The 25809-nt window shown below is 48.4% G+C and overlaps 3 protein-coding genes and 1 pseudogene across 3 annotated transcripts; 2 read left to right on the top strand and 2 right to left on the bottom strand.

Moving 5' to 3' along the window:
- The first annotated feature begins 247 nt into the window (after nt 1-247).
- On the top strand, nt 248-5547 carry ANGPTL6 (angiopoietin like 6). The gene is made up of 6 exons (XM_090289525.1): nt 248-337; nt 2207-2777; nt 3433-3592; nt 4134-4321; nt 4401-4671; nt 5112-5547. Exons 2-6 carry the CDS (start codon nt 2214-2216, stop codon nt 5330-5332), a joined length of 1404 nt encoding a protein of 467 aa, XP_090145651.1. The 5' UTR covers nt 248-337; nt 2207-2213; the 3' UTR covers nt 5333-5547.
- Nucleotides 4930-10027, bottom strand: SHFL (shiftless antiviral inhibitor of ribosomal frameshifting). Its single transcript, XM_090289526.1, has 8 exons — nt 9691-10027; nt 9097-9220; nt 8857-8906; nt 7428-7466; nt 7122-7271; nt 6590-6693; nt 6328-6482; nt 4930-5808 (listed from the first exon to the last, which is right to left on the bottom strand). The coding sequence occupies exons 1-8, from the start codon at nt 9709-9711 to the stop codon at nt 5588-5590; spliced, it is 864 nt and encodes a 287-aa protein (XP_090145652.1). The 5' UTR covers nt 9712-10027; the 3' UTR covers nt 4930-5587.
- A 10938-nt stretch (nt 10028-20965) lies between these two features.
- LOC149999818 (translationally-controlled tumor protein-like) lies at nt 20966-22724 on the bottom strand (annotated as a pseudogene).
- On the top strand, nt 21050-22238 carry LOC149999819 (eukaryotic translation initiation factor 3 subunit G-like). Its single transcript, XM_090288790.1, has 2 exons — nt 21050-21200; nt 21310-22238. Exons 1-2 carry the CDS (start codon nt 21050-21052, stop codon nt 22119-22121), a joined length of 963 nt encoding a protein of 320 aa, XP_090144916.1. The 3' UTR covers nt 22122-22238.
- Nucleotides 22725-25809: the final 3085 nt, after the last annotated feature.

The raw sequence follows: 25809 nt of genomic DNA, 5'->3' as shown, positions 1-25809 counted from the left end.
CTCTGTGCTCTGCTATGGGGGGAATGTCCAGGGCACTGACCTGTGTTATCAGGCTCTGGTGTCCTGGGCAGGGGAGTCTGGCAATTTGTCCTTAATTCTCATGCGGGAAAGGCTAAATATTTACAATTGGAACTCCTGGGCTCAGCATTATAGCTCTAGTCCCAGGCTCTGGGGGCCAGCAGGGTTGGGGGTGAACAAGTCTCCTCCCTCCTGCTCTCCCACTGGCTCTTCCCTTCCCCAGCTCAGAGGCCCTGCTGGATGGGACCCTAGGCTTCTCCTCTGACTTCTGTACCTGCTGAGGGCCTCCTCACTGGATTCAGGATCTTGGTTGTGAGAGGTGAGAGGGCAGGTGGGGGCTGATTCTGCCTGTTGGGAAACCTGGGCCTCTCTTGGCTGGGGGGCTTCCCGGGCCTTCTCCTCATCTCAGACTGAGATACTGAGATCCTGGTAGGCAGTGGATGTTACATACTCTAGCTCCAGGAGTTGTATTCCATTTCTGTTGTGGGGGGCCTGGTGTCTTCGGGGTGCAGGGACAAGGAGAGGACCCTGCTCTGCCTTTGGGAGCTCCTGCTTGATGTGTGAGTTCAGTCATGGATGTGCCTTTTTCCAGCTCAGAATGCCTCCTGGCTCCCACATGACCCAGAGTAAGACCCAAGTCCTTCTTGAGACTCTCAGGGCCCTGCACTTTGTCCTCTCACCTTCCTAGCTTTACCTGCTTTGCCTTTCCCCTACACTCACTGTGCAGTGTCACAGGCCTTTCTGCTATTCCTTGGGCACATCAAGCAAGCTCCCACCTCAGGGCTTTTGCACTTGCTATTCTCTCTGCCCCTTCTCTCTTTTCCTTTGGATCTCCACCCAGGCATCACCTTCTCTTTAAAGAGAAGCCTGACCGCTCTATTTAAAATACCCCTCCCAGCCCAGGAGTCCCACCCCTTTCCCTGCTTAAAGTTTCTCCTAAGCACTTACCAGCCTCTGACCTATCTGCCATCCATTTTCCCAACCAGGATGTCAACTTCAGGAGGGCAGGGATTTTGTCTGTGTTGATCAAAGCTGTGTCCTCATTGCCTGGAGCAGCTCCTGGCACACAATAGGCACTTGAGTGTTTATTGGATGTGTGAAAGGGGCAATGGGGTGTGTGATGATAAAGACCATGGGACATGTGCCTGTGTGGCCACCAGGACGTGTGGGTTAGGACATAGTGGAACTTGGTACAGGCGAGGGTGATGTGTGGACACATGATAAGTGTTCTGAATGTTGGCGAGTACATATGGGAAGCATGTGTGTCCCCCTCTGAGAAGCTGTGAACTACAGGAATGAAGGCAATGGGAGCCTGGGTGTGGACCCTACAGGGTTGAGTGTAGTTGGCCACAAGTACACACCCTTGAGTGAGGACACTTGTAGGAGGTCACCTGTGTAAGTCGGGAACACCTGGGGGACACAGTAGACCTGGGGCATGTGGGTGTTGGGGTGGGGGTTATGTGGCACTAGGCATTGTTTTGGTCTGAGGACGTGGGAGATGGCCTGCCCACCACTACACTGAGTTAGTGAGACCTGCCCCTCACCCCACCTCACCCCCTCCCACCCCCGCCTCCCCCACTTCAATTCCAGCCTCCCAAGGTGTTGTTTTTTTAATAGGTCAGGCATGATCTAACCTCACGCTGCACATGTTGTTCCCCTGCAAGGGCTGCTCTTCTCCCTAGACATCCCTATGGCTTCCTCTGTCTCCTCTTTCAGGTCTTCAGTCAAATGTCACCTCCTCCAGGAGGTCTTCCCCTTCTCTCAAATTGCTCCTGCATAGATCCCCATGTCTCTCCCCTCTTTAACTATCTTTAGCACCTAGCGCCATCTAAAACATTTTTTAAATCTGGTACTTTATTTTGTTCCTTGCCCACTAGGGCAGGGATTTTGTTTTGTTTCTGATTGTATTCCAGCTCCTAGAAATGAGGCCGGCACACAGTAGGCACTGCATGAAGGATTGTTGAATGAATTTTGTCCCTCTGGGTGCCTGGAACTCAGGAGAGAGGCCTGGGCGGGATTCCACTGGGTTTGGGGAGGGGGAGGTATAGAGGTGGGCATGTGTGGACCTGGAGCCACGCAGGTGTAAACACGCACATTGGGCGCAGCTGGGTTTGGCCCGGCCTGAGAGATGGAGGTCTAGTCTGGGTTCCAGTTCCTCCTCTCCTTCCTGTTCGTCCTCCGTCTGCAGGTCCACCATGTGGGCACTTGTGCAGCACACGCTGCAGCTGCTGCTTCTGCTGGGCGCTTCCTGGGCGTGGGCCGGGGCCCCGCGCTGCACCTATACCTTCGTGCTACCCCAGCAGAAATTCACGGGCGCCGTGTGTTGGAGCGGACCGATGGCCGCGCGCCCAGCGCCGGAGGCTGTGAACGCCAGTGAAGTGGCGGCGCTGCGCGTGCGTATCGACCGCCACGAGGAGCTGCTGCGGGAACTTCAGCGGCTGGCGGCGGCTGACGGCACAGTGGCGGGCGAGGTGCGCGCGCTGCGCAAGGAGAGCCGCAGCCTAAGCACGCGCCTAGGCCAGCTGCGCACGCAGCTGCAGCACGAGCCGGGCCCGGGTCCAAGGGCAGAGCCCGCCGTAGCGCTGGAACTGCTTGCGGAGCGCGTGCTCAATGCATCGGCCGAGGCACAGCGCGCAGCCATCCGCTTTCATCAGCTGGATGTCAAGTTCCGCGAGCTGGCCCAGCTAGTCAGCCTGCAGAGTAGCCTTATTGCCCGTCTGGAGCGCCTGTGTCCAGGGGGTGCGGACGGGCAGCAGCAGGTAACCTCCGTGGTACCCCCAGAATGGCAGCCTGTGTGCATTGTCTTAAGATGGGCCCCCTGCAACCCCACAATCTCATCTGTAGTTCCAAAATCTGAAAAGTTCCAAAACCCAGATTCCTACCTCTCCTATAGTTCATTTGGATAAAAACGCAATGGTGGCTACTTAAAATCTTGACTTATCCACTTCATATGAATATTCTTAGACTCTTGTAATCAAGCTTATTATGTGGATAAAGACCAAAGACTCATGTTATGGAGGTGTTATGTAATAATACAATATAGACGCTGCATTACTGTTTCTAACTCCTGCCCTGTTATGTCGAATTCTGGAATATGTTGCTCTGGGACAGTTCCTGCCTTACAGGGTTGTTGGGAACATTCAGTAAGTTAATACTCATCGTTGGAGCCACTCATATCATTATTCCTACTTTAAAGAAAAGGACTTGGAGGCACAGATTGGTTAAATTGTGCACACCAGAGTAGGAATTTAAGCTCAGCTCTGTCTGCTCTTGACAGCTAGTTAGGGTTTTGGGGAGGATCAATCCATGACCCTACCTGATCTCCTGCCCATCTGGGTTCTGAGAGATTTCGCAGCCCAAAGCGGCCTGGGCTGAGGGTTACTGCTATCACATCTGATTCTCTTGGTCACCCAGGTCCTGCCACCGCCTCTGCTGCCTGTGGTCCCAGTCAGTCTGGTGGGTAGCACCAATGACACCAGCAGGTTAGACTCAGCCCATGAGTCCCAGAGAGACCAGGGGCCCTTGGCCTCCCCCATGCCTGAAGGGCACCCTGTTGTCCCTACCAAGCCAACAGGTAAGATGAGGGCAGGGTTGCTGGGGGTGGAGGAACCAGGGATCTTCCAGTGTAGCATGGACAGAGGGAAATTGGAGTCTGGATTTTAATGACATAGTCCTCTCACAGTGAGAGGACTGAAGGAAATAATACTTTAATCTGGTGATGCAACAGTGACTATGGCTCTTACTGTGATAAAGACCAAAAATTTTACTATAGTATGAAAGTAGGAGACGAGGTACTTTTGTTTTCATGAGGGATCAAGGAATTTAAGATTGCTGCTTTGGTGAGAATTTGAGTGCCATGTTCAGGACTTTTATTCTGGCAAGACCACAGAACCAGGATTTAAGAACTCCAGGATCTGCATGTGCTGTAGTGAGAGAAGTGACTTAAGAGATCTATTCACTTAAGGAAATCAGTACTGGGGTACTTATTCTGATGAGAGAATGGGAGAGGCAGGACTGTCATTCTGGTGAGGGGAGCCAGTGCAAATTAGGACTCTTACTCTAATAAGGGGTTGCTTGGTTCAGGCTGTACTTACACTATATGTCTGTCCCCACAGGCCCATGGCAAGATTGTGCTGAGGTGTACCGGGCAGGCCATGGGCAGAGTGGAGTGTATGAGCTGCGACTGGGCCGGCATATGGTGTCAGCATGGTGTGAGCAACAGCTGGAGGGTGGAGGCTGGACTGTAATTCAGAGGCGGCAAGATGGCTCAGTCAACTTCTTCACTACCTGGCAGCATTACAAGGTGGGCACAAGTAGGTAGGGACAGGGCTGGGCAGAGAAGGGGACATGCTTCTAACTTTTTTACTTTTCTGCCCTGCCAGGTGGGTTTTGGGCAGCCTGATGGGGAATACTGGCTAGGCCTTGAACCTGTGCATCAGCTGACCAGCCGTGGGGACCATGAGTTACTGGTGCTCCTGGAAGATTGGGGGGGACGTGGTGCACGTGCCCACTATGATGGCTTCTCCCTGGAGCCTGAGAGGGACCACTACCGCTTAAGGCTTGGCCAGTACCATGGAGATGCTGGAGACTCTCTTTCCTGGCACAATGACAAACCTTTCAGCACCATGGATAGGGACCGAGACTCCTATTCTGGTAAGGAGCTCTTATTCTGGTAGTGGTGGTGGTGGGGAATGGACAGGTGGGACTTACAGTGAGAGAATGGAAGGGGGTGTGTAAGATTTCTCTCTCATAAGGATCAGGGTATGCAAAAGCACAGAGTACAGGACTTTTATTCTGGTGAGGGGCTAGGGAGCTCAGATTCATTCTCTGATGACGCAATAAGTTAGAACTCTTGTTCTGGTGGGGAGTATTGGGGGGGTACTCTGTGAGAGCTAGGATTCTTATTCTAGAAAGGGAGTTTTTTTTTTTTTTTTGCTGGTAAAGGAATGAGAGGTTGCAGAAAGGGTGGGAAAAGTGTTACTCTGAAGAAGAAAGTGGAAGGCCAGGGGCTGCCTACCTAAAGCCTTACATTAGTGAGGTATTGGTAGATGCGTTTATTCTGGTAAGAGAACATGGACTCTCTCTCCCCTCAGGTAACTGTGCCCTGTATCATCGGGGAGGTTGGTGGTATCATGCCTGTGCTCACTCCAACCTCAATGGTGTGTGGCATCGTGGTGGCCACTACCGCAACCGCTACCTGGATGGCATCTATTGGGCAGAGTTTCGTGGCGGGGCTTACTCTCTCAAGAAGGCTGCCATGCTGATCCGGCCCTTGAGGCTGGGACCATCTGTCCATCTGTCACCCAGATTCTAGGGGATGTTTGTCAGCAGGAGCCCAAGTTGTCCTGGCCACACCTCCTTCATGGTTCAGTGTGAGCCATGTCCCACAGACCTTCCCATTGTGGATCTGCTTCCCAGGATCCTGAAAGCAGGACCAGGAATTCCCCTGCCCACATCTCCGACCCAGGTGGTTCCCCAAGGGCACTTAGATCTCGGTTTGAGCTCATATTTTATAACAACACAAAATATCCACACACTGTGTCTGGTTTGCATCTGCACCTGGCAGGGGTCACTCCCCGTGCCCACCCTCCTCCTCCTCTTCCTCCTCTTCCTCCTTCAGGTCCTCCAGGATGAGGTTGTCCAGGTGTTCTAGGAGGCCCTCCTGGCTCAGGCAGGTGGCCACAGTGGAGCCACTACTGATGTGAGGGTTGCTGGGGTGCAGGACTTTGGGCAGGTGGTTTTGCTTCCGGCTCTTGGGGTGTGCGCAGGACGTCCCAGGCACGTGGGGCTCTGGGAAGGGAGGGGTTCTGAGGTCCGTGGGCTTGAAGTCATATGAGACTCTGGGGTAAGGGGTCTGAGGCCATGGGGGATTTGGGGAGGGGAAGAGCTGAGGCCACAGGCTCAGAGCTACAGGAAGTTCGGAGGTGAAAGTCACAGGTGTCAAAGCCACAAGAGACCCAGGGACATAGGCATCACCTGAGATTCCAGAAGACAAAAGAGGAACCAAGAATATAGAGGCCACAGGGGCAGAGGCTACGGGACAATGGTGGATAGGCCACTGGAGAAAAATTACAGAGACTCAAGGGCAAGATCACAGAAGATAGCTGATGGCGAGAGAGGTAATGTCGGAGGCCGTGGAGACTGGGGTAGGGCGTTGAAGACATGGACCGAGGGGCCAATATCATAGGGCCTGGCCACAGCGGCTGTGACCTTGATACTTGATACCCCAGAGGTTGCTGTCCAAGGAATCAAGGCTAAGCAGACAGCACAGAGTGGGGGGAGGCCACGGGGCACATGCCAGGCCCTTACCTCGCCGGTTGTAGCAGTCAGCAGCTGAGCAGGAGTGGGTGTGGGTGCTGCGATGCCCCGCGTCCCGGTCCCAGCGCGGAGGGAGGATCCGTGTCGGATACACAGGAAAGCCACACCCATAGCAAGGGGATGGGGACCCCATCTGTGCCCAGCCCCTGGGGGCAGGCAGGGCCATGAGGATCCAAGGGTGAGGGTGAGGCTGGGCTGGGGTGGGGCCAGGGCGGGGAGGGCAGGGCTGGGGCGGGGCCGAGGGGTGCCTTACCGGAACTTGTGCCGGCACTTCGGACAGTGAAACTCAGCCACGCCCCACATCTTGTCACATGGCACTGGCTCATAGCGCTTCCGGCATTTTCTACACCGGGACACCTGCAGGTGTGGAAGAGGGGAGCGCTGATGTGGGGCCACCATGGGAATATTTACACCATGGAAACTGGTAAACACTACAAATCTGGGGTCCCTCCTATGCTGCAAAAGCTGGTTCTTAAGCAGGTACCAGAAGAACAACGATGGTCAGTGGGTCCAGAAGCCAGATTTGGGGTTGTGGTTTCAGGATAAGGTTTGATTTCTGTGGTAGCTGTCAAACTGTGGAGTCAGAGGTCAAGCTCTGGGGTAAGGGTCGAGCTCCTCAAGTTAAGGTCAGAAATCCAGCTCAGGGTTGGGAACTGGGGTCTGAAATTGAGGTTGAACTCTCAGAGGCTGATGTTCTTAAATGAGAGCTTCAGACACTGAGGATGGGGTTTGAGAGTGGAGTTCAGGTCAGTCAGGCAAGTCGAGGTCAGGGGCTGGGTTATCACCTCCTTCCGCTGAGGCACGCGGCGCCACCAGACATGGTCACAGGAAGAGCAGGCGAACTGCCGGTCCACGGCGGGGATGAGGTCTTGCTGGGCACGTTGGAACATCCGTAGGTTGGCTTTCGTCAGCGGCAAGAGGGAGGTCGCCACTGCCTATGGAATTTGGGGTTGGGGGGGGACTATAGGGTGGTCATCCCTCCTCCACCAACATAAACATATGTCAGCTCTACTCTCCAACAGACGTACCTCTCCTCTGTGGATAGTCTCCCTGCTCCACCCCCACCCCCCATTCCCATATCTTGGACTCACCTGGATGTCCTGGTCCTGCTTCATGTCCTCTGGTGGGTCCTGGGTGGAGACACCAGGGGCAGAGGCTGAAGATTCAGCCCAGGGCTCTTTTCACCTTATTTGTTGGGGGAGGGTCTTGGCCCCATATAAGAGTAGAGTGTTCCTAACTCACAAGGAGCTGACTGAGCAGCACTCATTCACTGAGCCAGGTGCAGGACCTCAGTTATCCTTACAGCAGTCCTGAGAGGTGGGCACACTTGTTGTCCCCATTGCTTGGATGGGAAAACTGAGGCCCAGAGGTGGGGGAGGGCTTGCCTGAGATCATCCTCAGTGAGTGTGGAGAAGCAGGTCTGGACCTCATGCTCCCACCCTGCTCGAAAATGTCACATACTTGTTGACATTCAGACAAGTTGCCTGTTTGAGGTCATGTTGCTTTAGGCTAGTGTTCCAGCTCTGGGTTCAGACTGAAGCAGGCTCAACCCCTCTTCACTCCCCCCCATTACTTCCAGCGGTGGCCAAGCCACCCCCCCACCCTGGGTTCCTAATGAGGGGCATCTCAGAGCCCAGGCTCTGACTCTGCGTGGCTGGGGTACAAGTCCCAGTGGCCTCCTGTATGCTGTGTAATCCTGGCCAGTGACTTCATCACTCTGGGTCTCGGTTTCCTCATCCATAAAACGGGGCAATAAATAACAGGACCTGCTTCATGGGCCACTGTGGCAATGAAATGAATAAATAGGTAAAATTCCTGGAGTCCTATTGCAAGGGAAGTGCTCAATCAATGCTACTCTTTGCTTTATTTTATCATACTCTTTATAGGTATAAATTTAAATGTGTAAATGTAAAGAGTATAATACATATTTTATTATACTCTTTAACAACTCAATGCTGGGCCTTTCAAGCAGGCAAAATCCACAGTGCATCAGCCACCAAAGCCATCCAAAGGGCAAAGTGGCCATGATGTTCCTATGTCTCAAATCCTTTCATCCATTCATCCATCTCTCCATTCATTCAATACTTGAGCCCCCCTACCCCTGTATCCTCCCCCATCTCCTGCTTATCCCAGCCTGTCTGTATTCATGTACTCACACCATTTCCTCTTCCAGAAGACCCTTTCTGACCCCTCCATTCCCAGGGATCACTCTTCTCCAGCCAGTTGGCAACACATCCTCCAGGAAGCTTTTTCTAACCTCCAGGACTCCTCTATGATAACGTTAATCCTCGCTCGAGTCATTGCCTAGTTTCCTGTCTCCCGCATTTAATACCATCAGCGTGTAATGAACACATACTGTTTGCAAGCGTCCTGGCTGAGAAGTGTATAAGTAAATGTGGTTGGACCATGAGTTGTGGACTGGCAGTGCACTGAGGGGGCTCACTATGGATGGATGGGCTGGGTTCCCTCTGCTCTCCCTCCCCAGTTACCTTGTCCTTTGAGGAGAGGGGGGCAATTTACCTGGACATCCAGGTCATTACTCAGTTCCTGTCCGTCTCTCTGCTTTACCCCTGGTGGGGAGAATAAGTGAAGAGCCCTTGAAGGATCTTGTGGAAGTTTCAAGTTCCCAGAGCCCCAGTAAAGACCATCCCCAAGAGAGGATCTCAACGCCTCTTCCTACCTTACTCATGGACCACACTCCCCTCGTGCGCGGACCCTCCCTCCCTAAGGCCCAGGACCCCAGCCGGCCTTCCCCCTCACCATACACGATGGAGCGGCCCACTCCGGTGTGGTCGCTGTCAAATTTTCTCATCAGAGTCCCCGCCTTCTTGGAGGAGACCTTCCCATGAAACTTCTCCCGGAGGCGCCTGACACTCTTCTCCAGCTGGGGGAGGAAGGGGACAGGTGGGCTCCGTTGGGGGCAAGGAGAAGATCGATTGTCCTTCCCTCATTTCTAGGCATTCTCCTCCCGGCCTGAACTTGACCCCCGGTTTTGGCCTCAACACCTCCCACCTCCATCCCTCCAAGGCAGTTACTGGAAAAAGCCAAAGTCTCCACCGGGCATTGGGGGAGGGTGCGGAGTGGGGCGAGCTTCCCAGGCTCGGCAGAAGGCCGGCCAGGTAACTCCTGGCTTCTGACCCTTGACACTGCGGCCCCTGGTTTTCGTCGAGAAGGCCGCATTTCGTTCTGGGAGAGGTGGCAGTCACTCTCCTTCCCGAAGGGTGGACAAGCGCCAGCCGGAGAAAGGTCTGGGCTTCGGATGAAGTACCCAGGAACTGTGAAGCCCCCTTCGGGGCCCCTGCCCTTCCCCGGCGTCTCTTGCGGGCCTCCGGCCCAGTCATAGTCATCTCCTACCTCCACACCTTCCTGAGACATGGTGGCAGCCGCGCAGGTACCAGCGAGGGTCCGCACTGCGCGCTCTGCGCCCCCCGTACTTGGGCGCGCCCGGCAGTCCAGCAGCGCGCAGGGCAGGGGGTGGGACTCCGGGCCGGCTACGCCCTTCCTTCCCGGCCCTCTCTTTCGCTTTCGATGGGTGCGTGGGGGGCTGTGCGCTGACTCCTCCCCGGCTCCGCCTCTGCTCTTGCGCCCCAAACCCAGGAAGGCTCCTGGGGTCTGCACCCTGCGGTGGAGCGCGCAGACCTCGGTTGGGGGAGGCGGTGCGGCCTCTGCAGTCGGTCACATGTCCCCACGCTGCGCGGGGTCCGCGTCTTCACGTCCCCCGTGGGGGCGGGGCTGCATCGAAAGGCCGCGGCGAGTCTCCGCACCGCACCGCCCCCCTCCCCAAGCTCGCGCTCCCCTAGTTTCTCGCCGTCTCCCCTTCCTCAGGAATCAGGCGCTAATTAGGACCTGGGTGGGCCCCTACCTCTCTCTGAGTCTTTTACCTGGCCGGATTCCCTTTCTGAACCTCAGTGTACCCCTCTGTAAAATGGGGATTATAAGAGTGACGATACCCTGAGTGCATGTGTGTTTGTGTGCGTGTGTTGGTATTTGCCAGAATTTGAAACCCCGGGTAGAACGCTTAGTAGCGCCTGGACTGCAAACTAGTAGGCAAACTAGTCACTGGGACACCCGAAGGGACAGGCATTGGGGTTTGGGGGAGGTGCTTGTAAAAATACAGCAAGACTATTCTAACTCAATCAGCCCTGGAGGCTGGAGGGGCCCTTAGGAGGGCCTGTGGCCCACCAGCCTATAGGCAGCAGGGATGGCTTCTGGGAGGCGGGGACGACTTGAAGTTTGAGGTTTCAGCTAGGTGAATAATAGAGCGGGGAGGTGGAAGCAGCTGGTTCAAAGACTCCAGAACCAAGAGAGCATCTGGTGCTTTAGGCCAGGGCTTCTCAGCCTCCTCACTGCGGACATTTTGGGTCGGAGAGTTTTTGTGCTGGGGCCTGTCTTGTGCAATGTAGGATGTTGAGCAGCGTCCCTGGGGCCCGCTCTCTCGATGCCAGTGGCACTCTTTCCCCAGTGGTTGGCAACTGAAAATGTTTCCAGACGTTTCCAGATGTTCTCAGGGGGTCAGAGTTGCATTAGGATAAATGACTAAAAAGTTTTTCCAATTGTGCACCCCTATCAGTAAAAACGACGCGCCATCCCTAGATGGATATTTATTTATAAATAATATACAGATACAGTTATACCAATATATTCTGTAGATTATTTTATAATATATCATATAAATATATTCTTTAGCAAACAAAAAAATGGAGATTAAAAAATAGGTGTTCTAATGTTTTCTACTTGATTCCCAAAGCTTTGTTTGTGGGTGGGGGGGACTCCTCTATCAGTGAACGTGAACAGTCCGTGGTTCTTTGTGGCTGAATGGTGGGATCTCAGGCAGGGCTGGGGGCCTGTAGGCTGCACAGAGGACCTGGGATTTTTTACTGAGGGAAGTGGGGAGATTTAGAGGGGATTTCCCATTGTAGTTGCCAAAGACTATTTCCCCAGTGGAGGGGGAGGTCACAGCTGTGTCCCATCCCCTGGCTAGGGTGGGTACTGAGTGGGCAGGAAACAAGTGGGACACTGATCCAGCTATGACGAGAATCAGGACTTCTAGATTCTCATAATGACCACCATATTGAGTGCCAAGCACTGTTCCAGGTATGTGGATAGAGCATCAAACAAAGCAAGGATCCCAGCCCTCAGAGAGCTGGTATTCTAGTAAGGGAGAAAGACAGACAAGAAATATAAATAAATATGAAATAAGTGCTAGGATGAAACATAAACTGGGGTAGGGAGATAGAAAAGGGGGCATCCGAAAAGGCAGTGGGAGAGAGTTCCAGACAGAGCCAACGTCAAATGCAAAGGGCCCTGAGGTGGTAGCATGGGACTGTTGTTAGCAGCTGTGGTTGTTCTCTATTGTGGCATAACAGATTATCTCCTAACTTATTATTCCATCTAGTTTTTGTGGGTCAGGAATCCAGGAGTGGCTTTGCTGGGCTTTTTGGGCTCAGGGTCTCTCATAAGGCTGCAGTCAGGATGTCTGTGGGGCTGCAGCCACCTGAAGGTCTGAGTGGGGCTGGATGATCTGCTTCCCAGGTGGTGCACTCACATGGCTGGCAGGTAGGTGCCAGTTGGTGGAATGCCTCAATTTCTCCCTACTTGAGATGCCTGAGTATACGCCTATCTTGGCAGCAGGCTTCCCCATGGCAAGTGATCCAAGGGAAGGAAAGCCAGGTGAAGTTACATCTTTTTGTGACCTAGCCTGGGAAGTCACATTGTATCACTTCTGCATCCTTCTGAACTTTAAAACTGAATCACTAGATCCAGCCCATGATCAGCGGCCGGAGAGTAAAGACCCAGCCCTCTCTCCTTCCACACTCCCATCTCCTGCTGGAACCTCTCAGTGGCTGCACCAGAAGGCAAGGAGCGCAGGGAGCCAGTCATGCTGTCAGCCTCTTAGGGCACAGAGTTGCGGGGAGAAGCGGGAGAGTTGAAGGTTAGCATGGCAAATTAACAGAAAAGCAAACATTCTCAGCGACCACATGGGGGCGCTGTCTACCCACCAACAGTCCTGTTTGAGATTTTTGGGGCCATCTTGGCATGGCCAGATGTGGCTTGCTTGAGCAGTGGTGTGAGCGTTACTGCATTTTATCCTTTGTCTTTATAAAAAGGTGTGGAAAGGGAGAGAATGGATGTGCTGATAACAGTGATAAGTGTAGCTTCTGAACTTAAAGTTGAGTCAAATTGGAACTCATGTGATCCATTCATTAATTTTTAAAGTATATTTTATTGATTATGTTGTTACAGTAGTTCCAATTTTTTTCCCCTTTGCTCCCCTCAGCCCAGTAACCCCCTTCGCTCCAGCAATCCCTCCGCCTTAGTTCATGTCCATGGGTCGTGCATAAAAGTTCTTCGGCTTCACTCTTTCCTATATTATTCTTAACATCCCCTGTCTATTTTGTACCAACCAATTATGCTTCTTAGTCCCTGAACCATTTCCCCATTTCTCCCCCTCCCCTCTCCCAGCTGATAACCCTCCAAATGATTCCCATACCTATGATTCTGTTCCTATTCCGGTTTGCTTCGTTGGATTTTTTTTATTTTTTAGATTCAATTGTTGACCGTTGAGAGTTTGTTGTTATTTAGTGTTCATAATTTTGATCTTCTTTTTCTTAAGTAAGTCCCTTTGACATTTCATATAATAATGGCTTGGTGATGATGAACTCTTTAGCTTCACCTTGTCTGGGAAGCACTTCATCTGCCCTTCCATTCTAAATGATAGCCTTGCTGGATAGAGTAGTCTTGGTTTTAGGTTGCTTTTCATTACATTGAATACTGCTTGCCAGTCCCTTCCTGCCTGCAAAGTATCCTCTGATAAATCAGCTGATAGTCCTACAGGCACCCCCCTGTTGGCAACTCTCTGCCTCTCTCTTGCTGCCTCCAGGACTCTGTCTTTATTTTTCACCTTTGGTATCTCAGTCATGATGCATCCTGGTGTGGTCCCCTCTGGGTCCAGCTCACCCAGGACCCTCCGTGCTTCCCAGACCTGTATGTCCATCTCCTTCTCAAAATTTTGGAAGTTTTCCTCATTTTTTTCAATTCTTGCTTCTTCATTCTGCACTGATTGACTGTTTTCTTCTTCCTTATGTTCCAAATCATTGATTTGAACCCCGGTTTCCTTCCCTTCACTATTGGTTTTGTGTGGATTTTCCTTTGTTTCACTTAGCATAGCCTTCACTTCTTCTCTTATGCATTTGCCGTACTCAAGCATAGTTGTCAAGCCTGTGAGCATCCTTATCACCAGTGTTTTGAATTCTGCGTCTGTTAGGTTGTCTATCTCCTCATTGCTTCGTTCTCCCATTGGAACCTTGATCTGTTTCCCCTTTTGGGCCATACTTCTTTTTTTTTTAATGTATTTTATTGATTATAGTGTTACATTTGTCCCAATTTCCCTTCCCTCTGCTCCCCTCCACCCGGTGGCCCCCCTCCCTCCAGTTGTCCCCCGCTTTTAGTCCATGTCCATTGTTTGTGCATATAGTTCTTCTCAACCTCTGTCTATTACATTCCCTCTTACTATGCTTCTTAATTCCTATACCATCTCCCTCCCTCTCCCCCTTCCCCCTCCCTGCTGACCTCCCCCCAATATGCTCCCCATACCTATAGTTCTTTTTCCACTCTCGTTGCCTATTTAGTTTGCCTTTGTTTCAATTCCCTAGCTTCTGTTGTTGTTTCTTGTGATGCAGTTTTCATTTTAGTGTTCATAGTTTTGATCCTCCGTTTTCTAAACCAGTCCCTTTAACATCTCACATAATAGTGGTTTGGATCTGATGAACTCTTTCAGTTTTATTTTGTCCTGGAAACACTTTCTCTGCCCTTCTATTCTGAATGACAGTTTCGCTGGATAGAGTATTCTTGGCTATAGGTTCTGGATTTTCATTACTTTGAATATTTCTTGCCAGTCCCTTCTTGCCTGCAGGGTCTCCCTTGAGAAGTCAGCTGATAGTCTAATTGGGACCCCTTTGTACATGATTCTTTTCTTCTCTCTTGCTGCTTTTAAGATTCTCTCTTTATCTTTAACTTTTGACATTTTGATTATAATGTGTCTTGGAGTGGTTCTCCCTGGGTCCAGTTGTTTTGGAACTCTCTGTGCTTCCTGGACCTGTACATCTATTTCCTTCCCCAAGTTTGGGAAGTTCTGCTTTATTATATTTTCACTTAATTTTTCAATTTCTAGTTCATCTTCTTCGCCCTCTGGTAAACCAATGATTCTTATATTGGCTCTCTTATAGCTGTCCCAGAGGTTTCTGATCCTCTTCTCACTTTCCTTGCTTTCTGTTTCCTCTCTCTGCACTGGTTGACTGTTTGTTCCTTCTCTGTGTTCTGGTTTGTTGATTTGAACTCTGGATTTTATTTCCTCACCATCTGTCTCGTATGTGGTTTTGTTGCTTTCAGTATGAGAGTTTTTCAATTCTTTCTCATCTTTTTCCAGATCTTTTGTTAATTCTGTAAGCCACCTGATAACAATGGCCCTGAACTGAGCCTCTGACAGGTTTCTTATTTGTTCACCTGTCAGATTCTTCATCTGTTGCCTGGTGAGCTGCGCCACCGGGATTTCTATAGTTGTCTGCCTCATTTTGACAGATGCGTTTTGTTTTCTTGGGCTGCCTATAGGGGGCAGTGCCTGTGTACTCGTCACAACCCAGCGACCGGTGGCGATCCGCAACCTATTTCGCGGTGCTGTGGCGCTTTGTCGTCACTGCCCAGCGACCAGCGGCGATCCGCAACCTATTTCGCAGCGCTGTGGCGTTTTGTGTGTGGGCGGGGGTCCAAGATGGATTCCTGCAGTTATTCCGCTAGGAGACCGGGATCCGTCCTCCCACCCTCTGGGCCTCACTGTTCGGGGCTATGTGGTGGCTGCTTTTCCCAGGGTTGAGGTTGCAAGCTGCCAGAGTTTGACTGCAGCTGAGATTGCTCTCCCTGCTGCTGTCCCAGATGCTACCGCAAAAAGCACTGCCCACTTTCGCTCTTACCTGCCCAAAGAGCACCGCTGGTTTATAACTTTGTACGTTGGGCTTCCGTGTAGTTTTATTTTCTGGAATTTCTAGTTATCTTTTGTTTTGAAGTAGTTGTATTCCTCTCTAGTTGTAGAGGGAGACCGAGTGTGTCCGTCTTAGCCTCCATCTTGGCCGGAAGTCTGGGCCATACTTCTCTGTCTCCTCATTCTGACAGGCTCCTGTGTTTGTGTGCCTCCGCATCCCAGGTAGAGCTGTTGCTCCTGTTACTTTGTAAGGGGCGGAGCCTTAGGGATTCATCAGTACAGGGTAATCTGTTTCATCACGTTGTGGCGCTGTATGTTGGGGAGGGGTCTGAGAGGGAACAATGCCACCTGCCCAGCACTCGCCCCTTTTCCAGGAACTTCTCCCACTTCTGCACCAGACTGGGGCCCCTCTAGCTGCTGCTCTGGCTGTTGTTCCCAGAGTGGGTGGGTCTGTGGACGTTCTAGGCCTGTGGGGGCCCTTTAAACAAGCGCACTCTGCTGAGACCAGCAGTTTCTTCCTCCACCCCAACCCTCACTGGTCTGCAGTCAGAAGCAATGAGGCTTGATTTTCCCCGGTGCTGGGACCATGGGCTGCAAGATCTGGTGAGGAGCTGGGAACACTCCCCAGGTGTCCCTCCTGACTTTTTAAAAAGTGTGACTGCACTTTCTGCCGGCCTGCTGCTTCTGCCACTGCTGCTGCTGCTGCCACCACACCACATCCTCTCTGCCCCGGCTCCGCCCCTCCTACCTGTCTGGATGAATATTTCTTCTTTATATCTTTGTTTGCTGGACTTCCATGCAATTTGATTTTCTGGAACTTCTGGTTGTTTCTAGTTTTGAGGTAGTTGTATTTCTTCTTAGTTGTGGAGGGAGACACAGTGTGTCTGTCTACGCCTCCATCTTGGCCGCAAGTCTCCCATTCATTAATTTGACAGACATAGATCAGGTACTTCTGATGGGGCAGGCATGGTGCTGGGCAACATTTTTGTTCTTCCAGAGCCATGGTCTTAATGGAAGAGAGACATGGAGCAGATGATATTACAAGCAATTATTTAATTATATTTTGGTATATTATCCTCCTCCCCCCAAAACACATACACAATGGAGAGAACCATGAGAAAGGATAACACATGGGAACCTGTCCTGGGTTGGGTGGTCAGGGAGGGCTTCATTGGGGCAGTGCCTCTTGAGCTGAATCCTAACATTTTCTGAAACACTGTGCCAAGTGTTTTAAACTATATATCTCATTTGATCCTCATAGCAACCCTATGAAGCTGGTAGTATTATATAAATGGGAAAACAAGGGTATTTTTTTTTTTTTTTTTTCAGTGAGAGGATTATTGGAAGTCTTTTTTTTTTTTTTTTTAATTTTTTAATTTTGGTTTTTCAATTACAGTTGTCCCCTTTTCCCCCAATTTCTCTCCCCCACCCAACCCACCCCCTCAAGGGTATTTTTGATTGTTTTGTTTTTCTGGTTACAAGAATCTGTTCAAGGGGTGAAAAGGAGTTACCTAGGTGAAGAGGTTCAGGGTAGAGGGAGCAGCATGTACAAAAGTTCTGAGGTGAGAAAGGGCTTGGTCCATTGCAGGAAGTGGAAGGTCAGTGTGGCTTGGGCTTAGTGAGAAGAGGGGAGTGTGGAGAGAGGTGAAGCTTGTGCCAAAAGAAGCAAATCTTGACCTTCAGCTGGGCCCTTTGAGTTTTAAGTTGGCGATCATATGTTTAATTATAGAGGAAGTGGACATAATTGGAGCATGTATTTGCTTTTTGCAATCTAGTCAAATTTCCCCTCAGTTTAACCAAATGAAGACATTTGGGAATGCCCAGAATTGGAGGTGTGGGGAAGTGAGAGATCTCCAAAGTGTTGGAGAGGGTGTCCATTGTTAGAAACTTTGGACAGGAAACTGGGCAAGGCCTACTAAAGAGTTAAGCATGCTGAATTACCATTTCTTTCATTTTCTGTGTTCCGATGCTTTGACATCTGGGGCCTTGCTGATGTTGTGGGCACTGTCCCTCCCTGGGCAGACAAAAACCACCTGTGGACATTTCTGTATGAGGATCTCCACACCACCTTTACTTTCCACATTGCATATTTCTCTAGCAAGTGAATTATTTTTGGCAACAAACTTCCATCACTTTTGTAATTAGAACCAAAATATACACAGTAAGATAAATTCAATCTTTTAAAATTGAACTTAGGGAGAGAGGAAGGGAGAGAGAAAGAGAGAGGGAGGGTGGGATGGAGGGAGGGAAGGAGAGAAAGGGGGGGGGAGAGAAGAGAGAAACACCCTATGTGTATCCAGGTATTGATGGGTGCCAAGCACTCTGTGGGGTGTCCTCTGGACTTGAGCCTATCAGGTCATTCCTAAGCCTTCTTTCTTAGGTGCCACTGTCCCTTTTGCAGATGAAGAACCCAAAGTTCAGAGCACTTAAGCAAACCATGCAGGACACCCAGCTTATATGTGGCATAGCTAGAACTTGAACGCAGTCCAGCTGATGGGAATGTTTCTTCATGCTGAAATTTTATTTTAAATATTTTATTTATTTATTTTAAAGAGGGGGGGAAAGGGAGGGAAAAGAGAGGGAGAGAAACATCAGTTGGTTGCCTCTCCTATGCGCCCTGAGGGGGAATGAATCCATAACCCAGGCATGTGCCCTGACCAAGAATCAACCAGCAATCTTTCGCTCTCTGGGAAAACACCCAACCCCTTGAGCCATAGCAGTCAGGGCTGGGGAATTCTTTTGCTAGAATTTCTTCATGTAGTCTTAAATACTACTACTACTACTACTACTACTACCACTACTACTAATTGCCTTTGCCCCTGGGATGTATATCCCCCATTAAATTGGATGTATATTCATCCAGATTTTTCCTTTGAACTATTTATTTTTCTATCTGACTTCTTGATAATGCTATTCAAAGAAAAACAATAGCTTCAAAATATGTCCAGATTTCTGAACAAACAGGTTTGAGATCAAAATAGGAAATTTGTATCTGGGCGCTCCAGAGACACCTTTTCAGTGCCTGTCTTCTCATTTATAAAATGGGAAGATTACAAACCCCCTCCCCCATGAAGTTGCTGTAGGAAGAAAAGATGGTGATGTGTGTGGTGCTTAGACCAGAACCTGCATTTAAGAGGTGCTCAGTAAATGTTTGTTTGACCTGTTGTAAGATGCAGGTTCAGATCAGAATCCAAGCTGCCTCTCTGCCGCTCATGACCCTGAGCCCCTGGCTGAGCCTACAGATGTGCTCGGTTTGCTCATCCATAAAATGGAATCATAGCACTTGTGCTTATTGTAGGATTAACTGAGAATGAGACACCCAGGAGACACTCACTCTGCCTTCAAGGTGTCCCAGGAGCATCATCAACAACAACAAAATCACAGTGCTCCATGTGGTGTTCTGGTTGGGGGAGAAGGGAGCATCTGGGCAGTATGTATTCCAGAAAGAGGGGTTATGTGAGCTGTAAAAATCTAAGATCTGTAGGCCTGGAGTTGAGGTGGGAGAAAGAAGAAGAGCTGAACTAGCAGTTCTCAAACTTTCAGAGCATCAGGACCTCACTGGGGGCCTGTAAAAAGACAACTTTCCAGTGCCCACCCACACCTGTTGGAGATGCAGAGGCAGTGAGAAGCCACTTGCTCCTGCACGACACAGGGTCTTATCTATTCAATAAATGCTGAGTGTCAGGCATTACTGTTACATAAAATTTCCCAGGGCTGAGGGACCAAAGTAGGAGGCCAACAATCCATCATTACATTGTGAGTGTATTAAGGGAACCTCCATATGGGCAGTGTCATGGGTGACAGCAAGATGACATGGGTCTCCTCCATGTTATGTAGCTGGTACTAAGGGCTTCTGTAGGACAGGGTGGGATGGATATGGGACCTGGGGCATCATCTGCCCCAGATAAGAAGAAAACATAAAGAGAAAAATGCCTTACATACTTGCCCAGGGCAGGACCAGGGCCCGTTTCAGGGACCAGTATGTCTGGGGCCAAGTGGAGAGGCAAGACAGCCTGTGAGGAGATTTGTGGGGAGCAATCTCCATACTGGATCTAGTCTGGGGGTTTGGCAGCGGTCACGTCATGGAACAGTCTTCCCTCCATGACTACTCTGATAGCGGGGAATACAACAAAATCCCTTTCCTCAAGGAGCTGCCATCCTAATGGAGGAGAGAGTAATGTGAAGATTTGCTGAGAGTGGCTGTGAGACAGTGGGAACAGTGGTAGATATGTGGACAGCATGCAAGGAAAGTATGATTATCATTCCTAAGACACGTCTTCTTTTTGAGAAGTAAGGTGCATGCCAATGTGACCAAACACTCAAGATTTGGGCTGATCCAGTCTTGGGGTTAAATCCTCTCTCTTTACCTATTTACTCTGGGCTATTTGGTGACCGGTGTCCCTTTGCCATGCTTGAGTGGGGCAGAGAAAGCAAGTCTCCGATTAGAGTGAAGACTGATACAGGTTCATTGAGAGATCTCAAACAACACAGCCATGGTGGACTGTATTTTCCAAAGATACCACTGTATTACTTATCTACTGCTGCATAACAAGTTATCCCCAACTTTGGCAGCTGTAAACATCAAACCTTTATTTCCTTGTGGTTCCTGTGGACCAGGAATCTGCACAGCTTAATAAAGTACCTCGGCATTAAAGTTGCTCCCAAGATGGCAACCACAGAGTGAGCTGGTACTGCCATCGGCTGAAGGCTTGACTGATAGGGTTGTGTTTAGGGTCACCATTTTATCATTTATTTTCTGCTTATTTCCTTTGCTTTTTAGTCTTCTCTTTCTTTCCTATATTCTTTTGGATTATTTTACTATTTTTAATATTCCATTTTAATTTAGCTATTGAGGGTTTTTTTTTGTTTTTGTTTTTTTTTTTACAATCCCTCTCTTTAATGGTAGCTCTAGAGATCACAATATACATACTGAAGTTTTCATGGTCTACTTAGAATTAACATTTTACCACTTCAGATGGAACGCAAGACCACTATTTAGTTCCCTCCTCCCCTTTTTATGTTGGATTTGTCACATGTGTTACATCTACATACAATGAAAATATCATCAGTCCCTGTTTTAATTTTTGGTTTCAGCCATCAAATATCTAAAAGAACTTTAGAGGAGAGAAACAGTCTATTATATTTAAGTAGAAATCTACCATTTCTCTTGATCTTTATTCCTGAAATTTTAACTTTCTTTCTGGTATTATTTTCCTTCCCTTTGAACAACTTCCTTTAACCGTTTTTTTAGAGCAGGTTTGCTGGCAACAAATTCTCTTGATTGTTCTTTGAGAATGTCCTTATTTAACCTTCATTCCTGAAGGATATTTTCACTGCATATAGAATATTAAGTTCACAGTTCTTTTCTTTCAGAACCTGAAAAATATTGTTCCACTGCCATCCATCATGCATATTTTCTGATGAGAAATCTGCTGTCGTTAAAATAATTCCTTGGCTGACTTCAGCAGTTTTTCTTTGTCTTTAGTTTTCAGCTCATGTTTTTCTTAAACCAATGCCTCTACTCCAAATAAATTAAGGTCAAAATAAACGAAGAGCTTAAGATACCATCAGTCCCATTTGTGCTAGATATGGTGTGTGGATGGAAAGCAAAAACCAGGTATGATGACAGCTGATAAATCCAAATTGCCAAATTTCTTAACATTTTTTTATTTCTAAACCATCCTTAAAGAAAATCAGTGGTCTCTGGCCAGGCTCCAGCTGCATGGGGAAGGTTTTGTAATGCCCACTGGAGACTTTGATTCGAAGCCCAGCTGGGCCAACCAGGTGGAGGAGCAGGGAGAGGACAACAAATGTGTCACCAGTGAGCTTCTCAAGGGGATCCCTCTGCCCACTGGCGACACCAGCCCAGAGCCTGAGCTACTGCTAGGAGGTGAGTGACAACCTCCACCTTATCCCTGGGCTACCTCTCTCCCTAGTCACATTTCCCTCTATTCCCATGACATGTGGCTCAGTTCCTCTCATGTCTTCCCCTTTCCCAGCTCCACTTCCGCCTCCCAAAGAGGTTGTCAATGGAAACATCAAGACAGTGATGGAGTATAAGATAGATGAGGATGGCAAGAAGTTCAAGACTGTCCGCACCTTCAGAATTGAGACCCGGAAGGCCTCAAAGGCTGTTGCAAGGAGGAAGAACTGGAAGAAGTTTGGGAACTCAGAGTTTGACCCACCAGGGCCCAATGTGGCCACCACCACAGTCAATGATGATGTGTCTATGACTTTTATCACCAGCAAGGAGGATCTGAACTGCCAGGAGGAGGAGGACCCGATGAATAAGCTCAAGGGCCAGAAGATTGTGTCCTGCCGCATCTGCAAGGGTGACCACTGGACCACCCGCTGCCCCTACAAGGACACGCTGGGGCCCATGCAGAAGGAGCTGGCTGAGCAGCTGGGCCTGTCCACTGGCGAGAAGGAGAAACTGCCTGGAAAGCTGGAGCCTGTGCAGGTGGCCCAGAACAAGACAAGGAAGTACGTGCCACCAAGCCTGCAGGATGGGGCCAGCCGCCATGGGGAGTCCATGCAGCCCAACCGCAGAGCTGATGACCATGCCACCATCTGTGTCACCAACCTGTCAGAGGACACCTGTGAGACAGACCTGCAAGAGCTCTTCAGGCCTTTTGGCTCCATTTCCCGCATCTACTTGGTGAAGGACAAGACCACTGGCCAGGCCAAGGGCTTTGCCTTTATCAGTTTCTACCATCGCGAGGACGCTGCCCGTGCCATTGCTGGGGTGTCCGGCTTCGGCTATGATTACCTCATCCTCAATGTCGAGTGGGCCAAGCCTTCTACCAACTAAGTCAGCTGTTACCGTTGCTGCTGTTCAGCGCCTGGCCTTAGGACCCTGCAGCAACAGAAGGCAGCCTCAGAAAGCAGAGGACTCCAAGGGCAATAAAAAGGCTTTAATCATCATCAAAAAAAAAAAAAAAAGAAAATCATATATGGGGTCACACCATCCTCGTGGTATGCCAGCAGGGCAACCATGCCATCTGGATTTATGCTTTCACCAATAAAGAGCAAGTAGTTTTTGAAATTAGCAAGGATGTGCTTTATTTGTTCTGCAGTCCCTGTCATAAAAGGTTTTACTCTTTTTAGTGTCTGTTCTTCAAGTTTCCCTTTGATTGACTTCATGTCATCTTTGATATACTTCCTGTAGGCTGCTTTGTGAAGCTGGTTTCCTGCCAATGATGGCTCATGACAGCATAAACAGCTGTCATTACTGCACATGTGGTACCTTTGCCCTGGGGGTTGAGGCATTCCCACCAATGAGTGAGTCATCGATGTTACACTCTGTTCTACTGACCATCTTCCCCTCTAGGTCCAGGCACAGTCTGTCTCTGATCTCCTGGATCTTATAGATGGAGAACACATCATGGCTGATGAGATCCTCATAGATGATCATGATGGTGGCTGGAATGAGACAGCGGTGGCATTGGCTTAGCAGAAGCCTGGAGCTCGGAGGGAGCATGGTGCAGCCCAAGCTGCTGTCAAGGGAGCCAGCAGAAAAGCTTTAGCAGTTTGATTATGGTGTGTCCAGGCATGGGCTTCTTTGAATTTATTCTACTTGGGGTTTGCTGAACTTCTTGAATCTGTAGGCTTGTGTCTTATGCCATTTGGGAGTAATTTTCAACCATTATGTCTTGAAAATTTTTTCTACATTACAGTTTTTTCTCCTGTCTTTCTCGGACTCTGATGACAGGAATGTTGCACCTTTTAGTCTCACATTCTGTTGTTGAGATTAGGTAATTTCTTTATGTTTTTTCTTAAATAAGTTAATATTTATTCCATTTTTCTCTGACCCCCTTCCTCTTGACTTGAGAAGCTGACTTTTCTGCATCAGATTATTGCAATGTTTAACCTGAACTTATAAAAGAAACAAAATGAATGTCACATCATTAAAAACCTTAATCTATGATGGAGTGGAAATATAAACTGCCAATACTATTAAGATCTAATTTAGTAATACAAATGAAAGTTTACATTTACCCACTAGGAGCCAACTGAAAGGGCTCCCAGTGCCTAAATGGGAATGATTGGTGCAACAAAATCAAGTAGTACTGGATTATAAACCAAAGTATAAAATAAATATCCACGGGTCCCTACTGATATAAATAAATAAAGAACTGAATAAAATAATAAATGAGGGAGAAGAGACTAATCTCCTGTGCACAAGAATTTTAAATAATTCATGTAGATACTCCCTCCCTTTAGAATGGACTGCACAGAGAGACTTCTCTCCAAAGAGTACATTATGGAAAAGAGAATGGGGATAGTAACTTTATAGAAGACAAACTCAACAAACAGTGCTTCAGTCAGTTGATTATATATGACAACATCAACTGTCATAATGTCAATCATAAATAACTTTGATATAATATGGTGAAAGGGGCACTTTATTTCTGTGATATTCCTCTCCCAAACCTATGGCCCTATATGTCTAACCTTGAGAAAACATCAGATAAATTCCAGTAAAGGGACATCCCACAATATTCCTGAACTGAATTTCTCAAAACTGTCAGGGACACCAAAACAAGGAGAAATCTGAGAAGTTGTCACAACCACGAGGAGTCTAAGGAGACATGACAAGTAATTGTAATATGATATCCTGGATGAGATGTTGGAAAAGGACATTAAGTGATAACTGTGGATTTCAGGTCATAATAATGTATCAGTGTTGGTTTACTAAGTATAACAAATGTATTATAATAATGTAAGATTTAATAACAGGGGAACCACAACCACAGATATCTGTTGCCTCTCATAGGTGCCCTGACTGGGACTGAACCTGCGACAAGGCATGTGACCCAACCGGGAATTGAACTAGTGATGTTAACAAACTGAGCCATACTGATCAGGGCCAAAGAGAGAATCTTAAAGGCAGCAAGAGAAAGCACTTAGTTACAAACAAGGAAGCTCCCAAAAGACTTTTAGCTGATTTCTCAGCAGAAACTTTGCAGGCCAGGAGGAATTGGCAAGAAATATTCAAAGTGATAAAAAGTGAGGACCTAAAATTAAAATTACTGTACCGAGCAAAGCTATTATTTAGAATTGAAGGACAGGCAAAGAGCTTTACAGACAAGAAAAAGCTAAAGGAGTTCATCCCCACCAAACCAGTACCATGCAAAATGTTAAAGGGTCTTCTTTAAGAAGAAGGAAAAAGACCAACAACATTAAAAACATGAACAATAAAATGGCAACAAATACATATCTGTCAACAATTGAATCTAAAAAAAATAAAAATGAACAAGCAGAACAGAAATGGACTCAGATACAGAGAACATTTTGATGATTGCAAGATGGGTGGGGGTTGGGGGTGTGGGTTTAAAAGATTAAGAGTTGGAAATTTGTAGTTATAAAATAATCATGGGGATGTAAAGTGCGGTGTAGGGAATATAGTCAATAATATTCTAATAACTATATATGCTGTCAGATGGGCATGAGATTTATTGTGATGACCTCTTAATACATTATATAATGTCTAATCACTGGGGTATACACCTGAAACTAATATAAATATAATATTGTATGCCAACTGTAACTGAAAAATAAAAAAATTAAAAAGGAAAAAATAATAGGGAAAAATTTGAAGGGGTATATGAGACTTCTGTGTACAATTTTCTCAATTTTTATGTAAATCTAAAACTGATATAAAAATAAGGCCTATTTAAAAAGTGTCCCCACCTTTTGACATTGAGGGACATCTGTACATGGTGATGAGTGCACAGACTCTGCAGCCAGATTGCTTGGGTTCAGATCTCAAGCTCTGTCACTTATTATCTGTGGTTGGCAGCCTCCAAGATGGCCCCAATGATCCCTGCCTCATGCTAGTCATGCCCTGGATAGTCCTTGCCTACAGTGAATAGTGCTGGCTTGTGTGATCGATACGAGTGTTGTGGAGATGATGTGTAATTTATGAAGCTAGGTAGTAAAAAGACATCCTGGCTTCCTCCTCACTCTTCCTCATGGATCACTTGCTCTGGGGAAAGCCAGCTGCCATATTATGAGCACATTCAAGCTGCCCTGTGGAGGGGTCCACACAGCACAGAACTGAGTCCTCCCCTTAACAACAATGAGCAATTTGCCAGCCATGTGATTAAGCTACCACAGAGGTGGCTCCTTCAGTCCCATCAGGTCTTCAGATGACAGCAACCTCAGCATCTTAAAAAAAATTTTTTTTTAATTTACTTATTTAGAGAGAGGGAAGGGAGGGAGAAAGGGAGCAAGAGAACACTGATGTGCAAGAGATACATCGATTGGTTGTCTCCTGCAGGCATGTGCCCTGACCAGGAATTGAACTGACAACCTTTTGGTTCCTGGCTGGCACTCAATTGGTTGAGCCACACCAGCCAGGGCTCAGCTGACATCTTGATTGTCACTTCATGAGAGATTGCCTGAGTCCAAATTGTGCAGCTAAGCTGCTCTCTAGGGATTCCTAACCCATGGAAACTATGAACAATAATAAATACTTATTGCTTTAAACCTCAAGT

This window comes from Furipterus horrens, unplaced genomic scaffold, assembly GCF_987537825.1.
Source record: "Furipterus horrens unplaced genomic scaffold, mFurHor1.1.pri manual_scaffold_10, whole genome shotgun sequence".
NCBI lineage: Eukaryota > Metazoa > Chordata > Mammalia > Chiroptera > Furipteridae > Furipterus > Furipterus horrens.
Note: the sequence above shows the minus strand (reverse complement) of the source record. Positions and strands in the feature narration are given on the sequence as shown.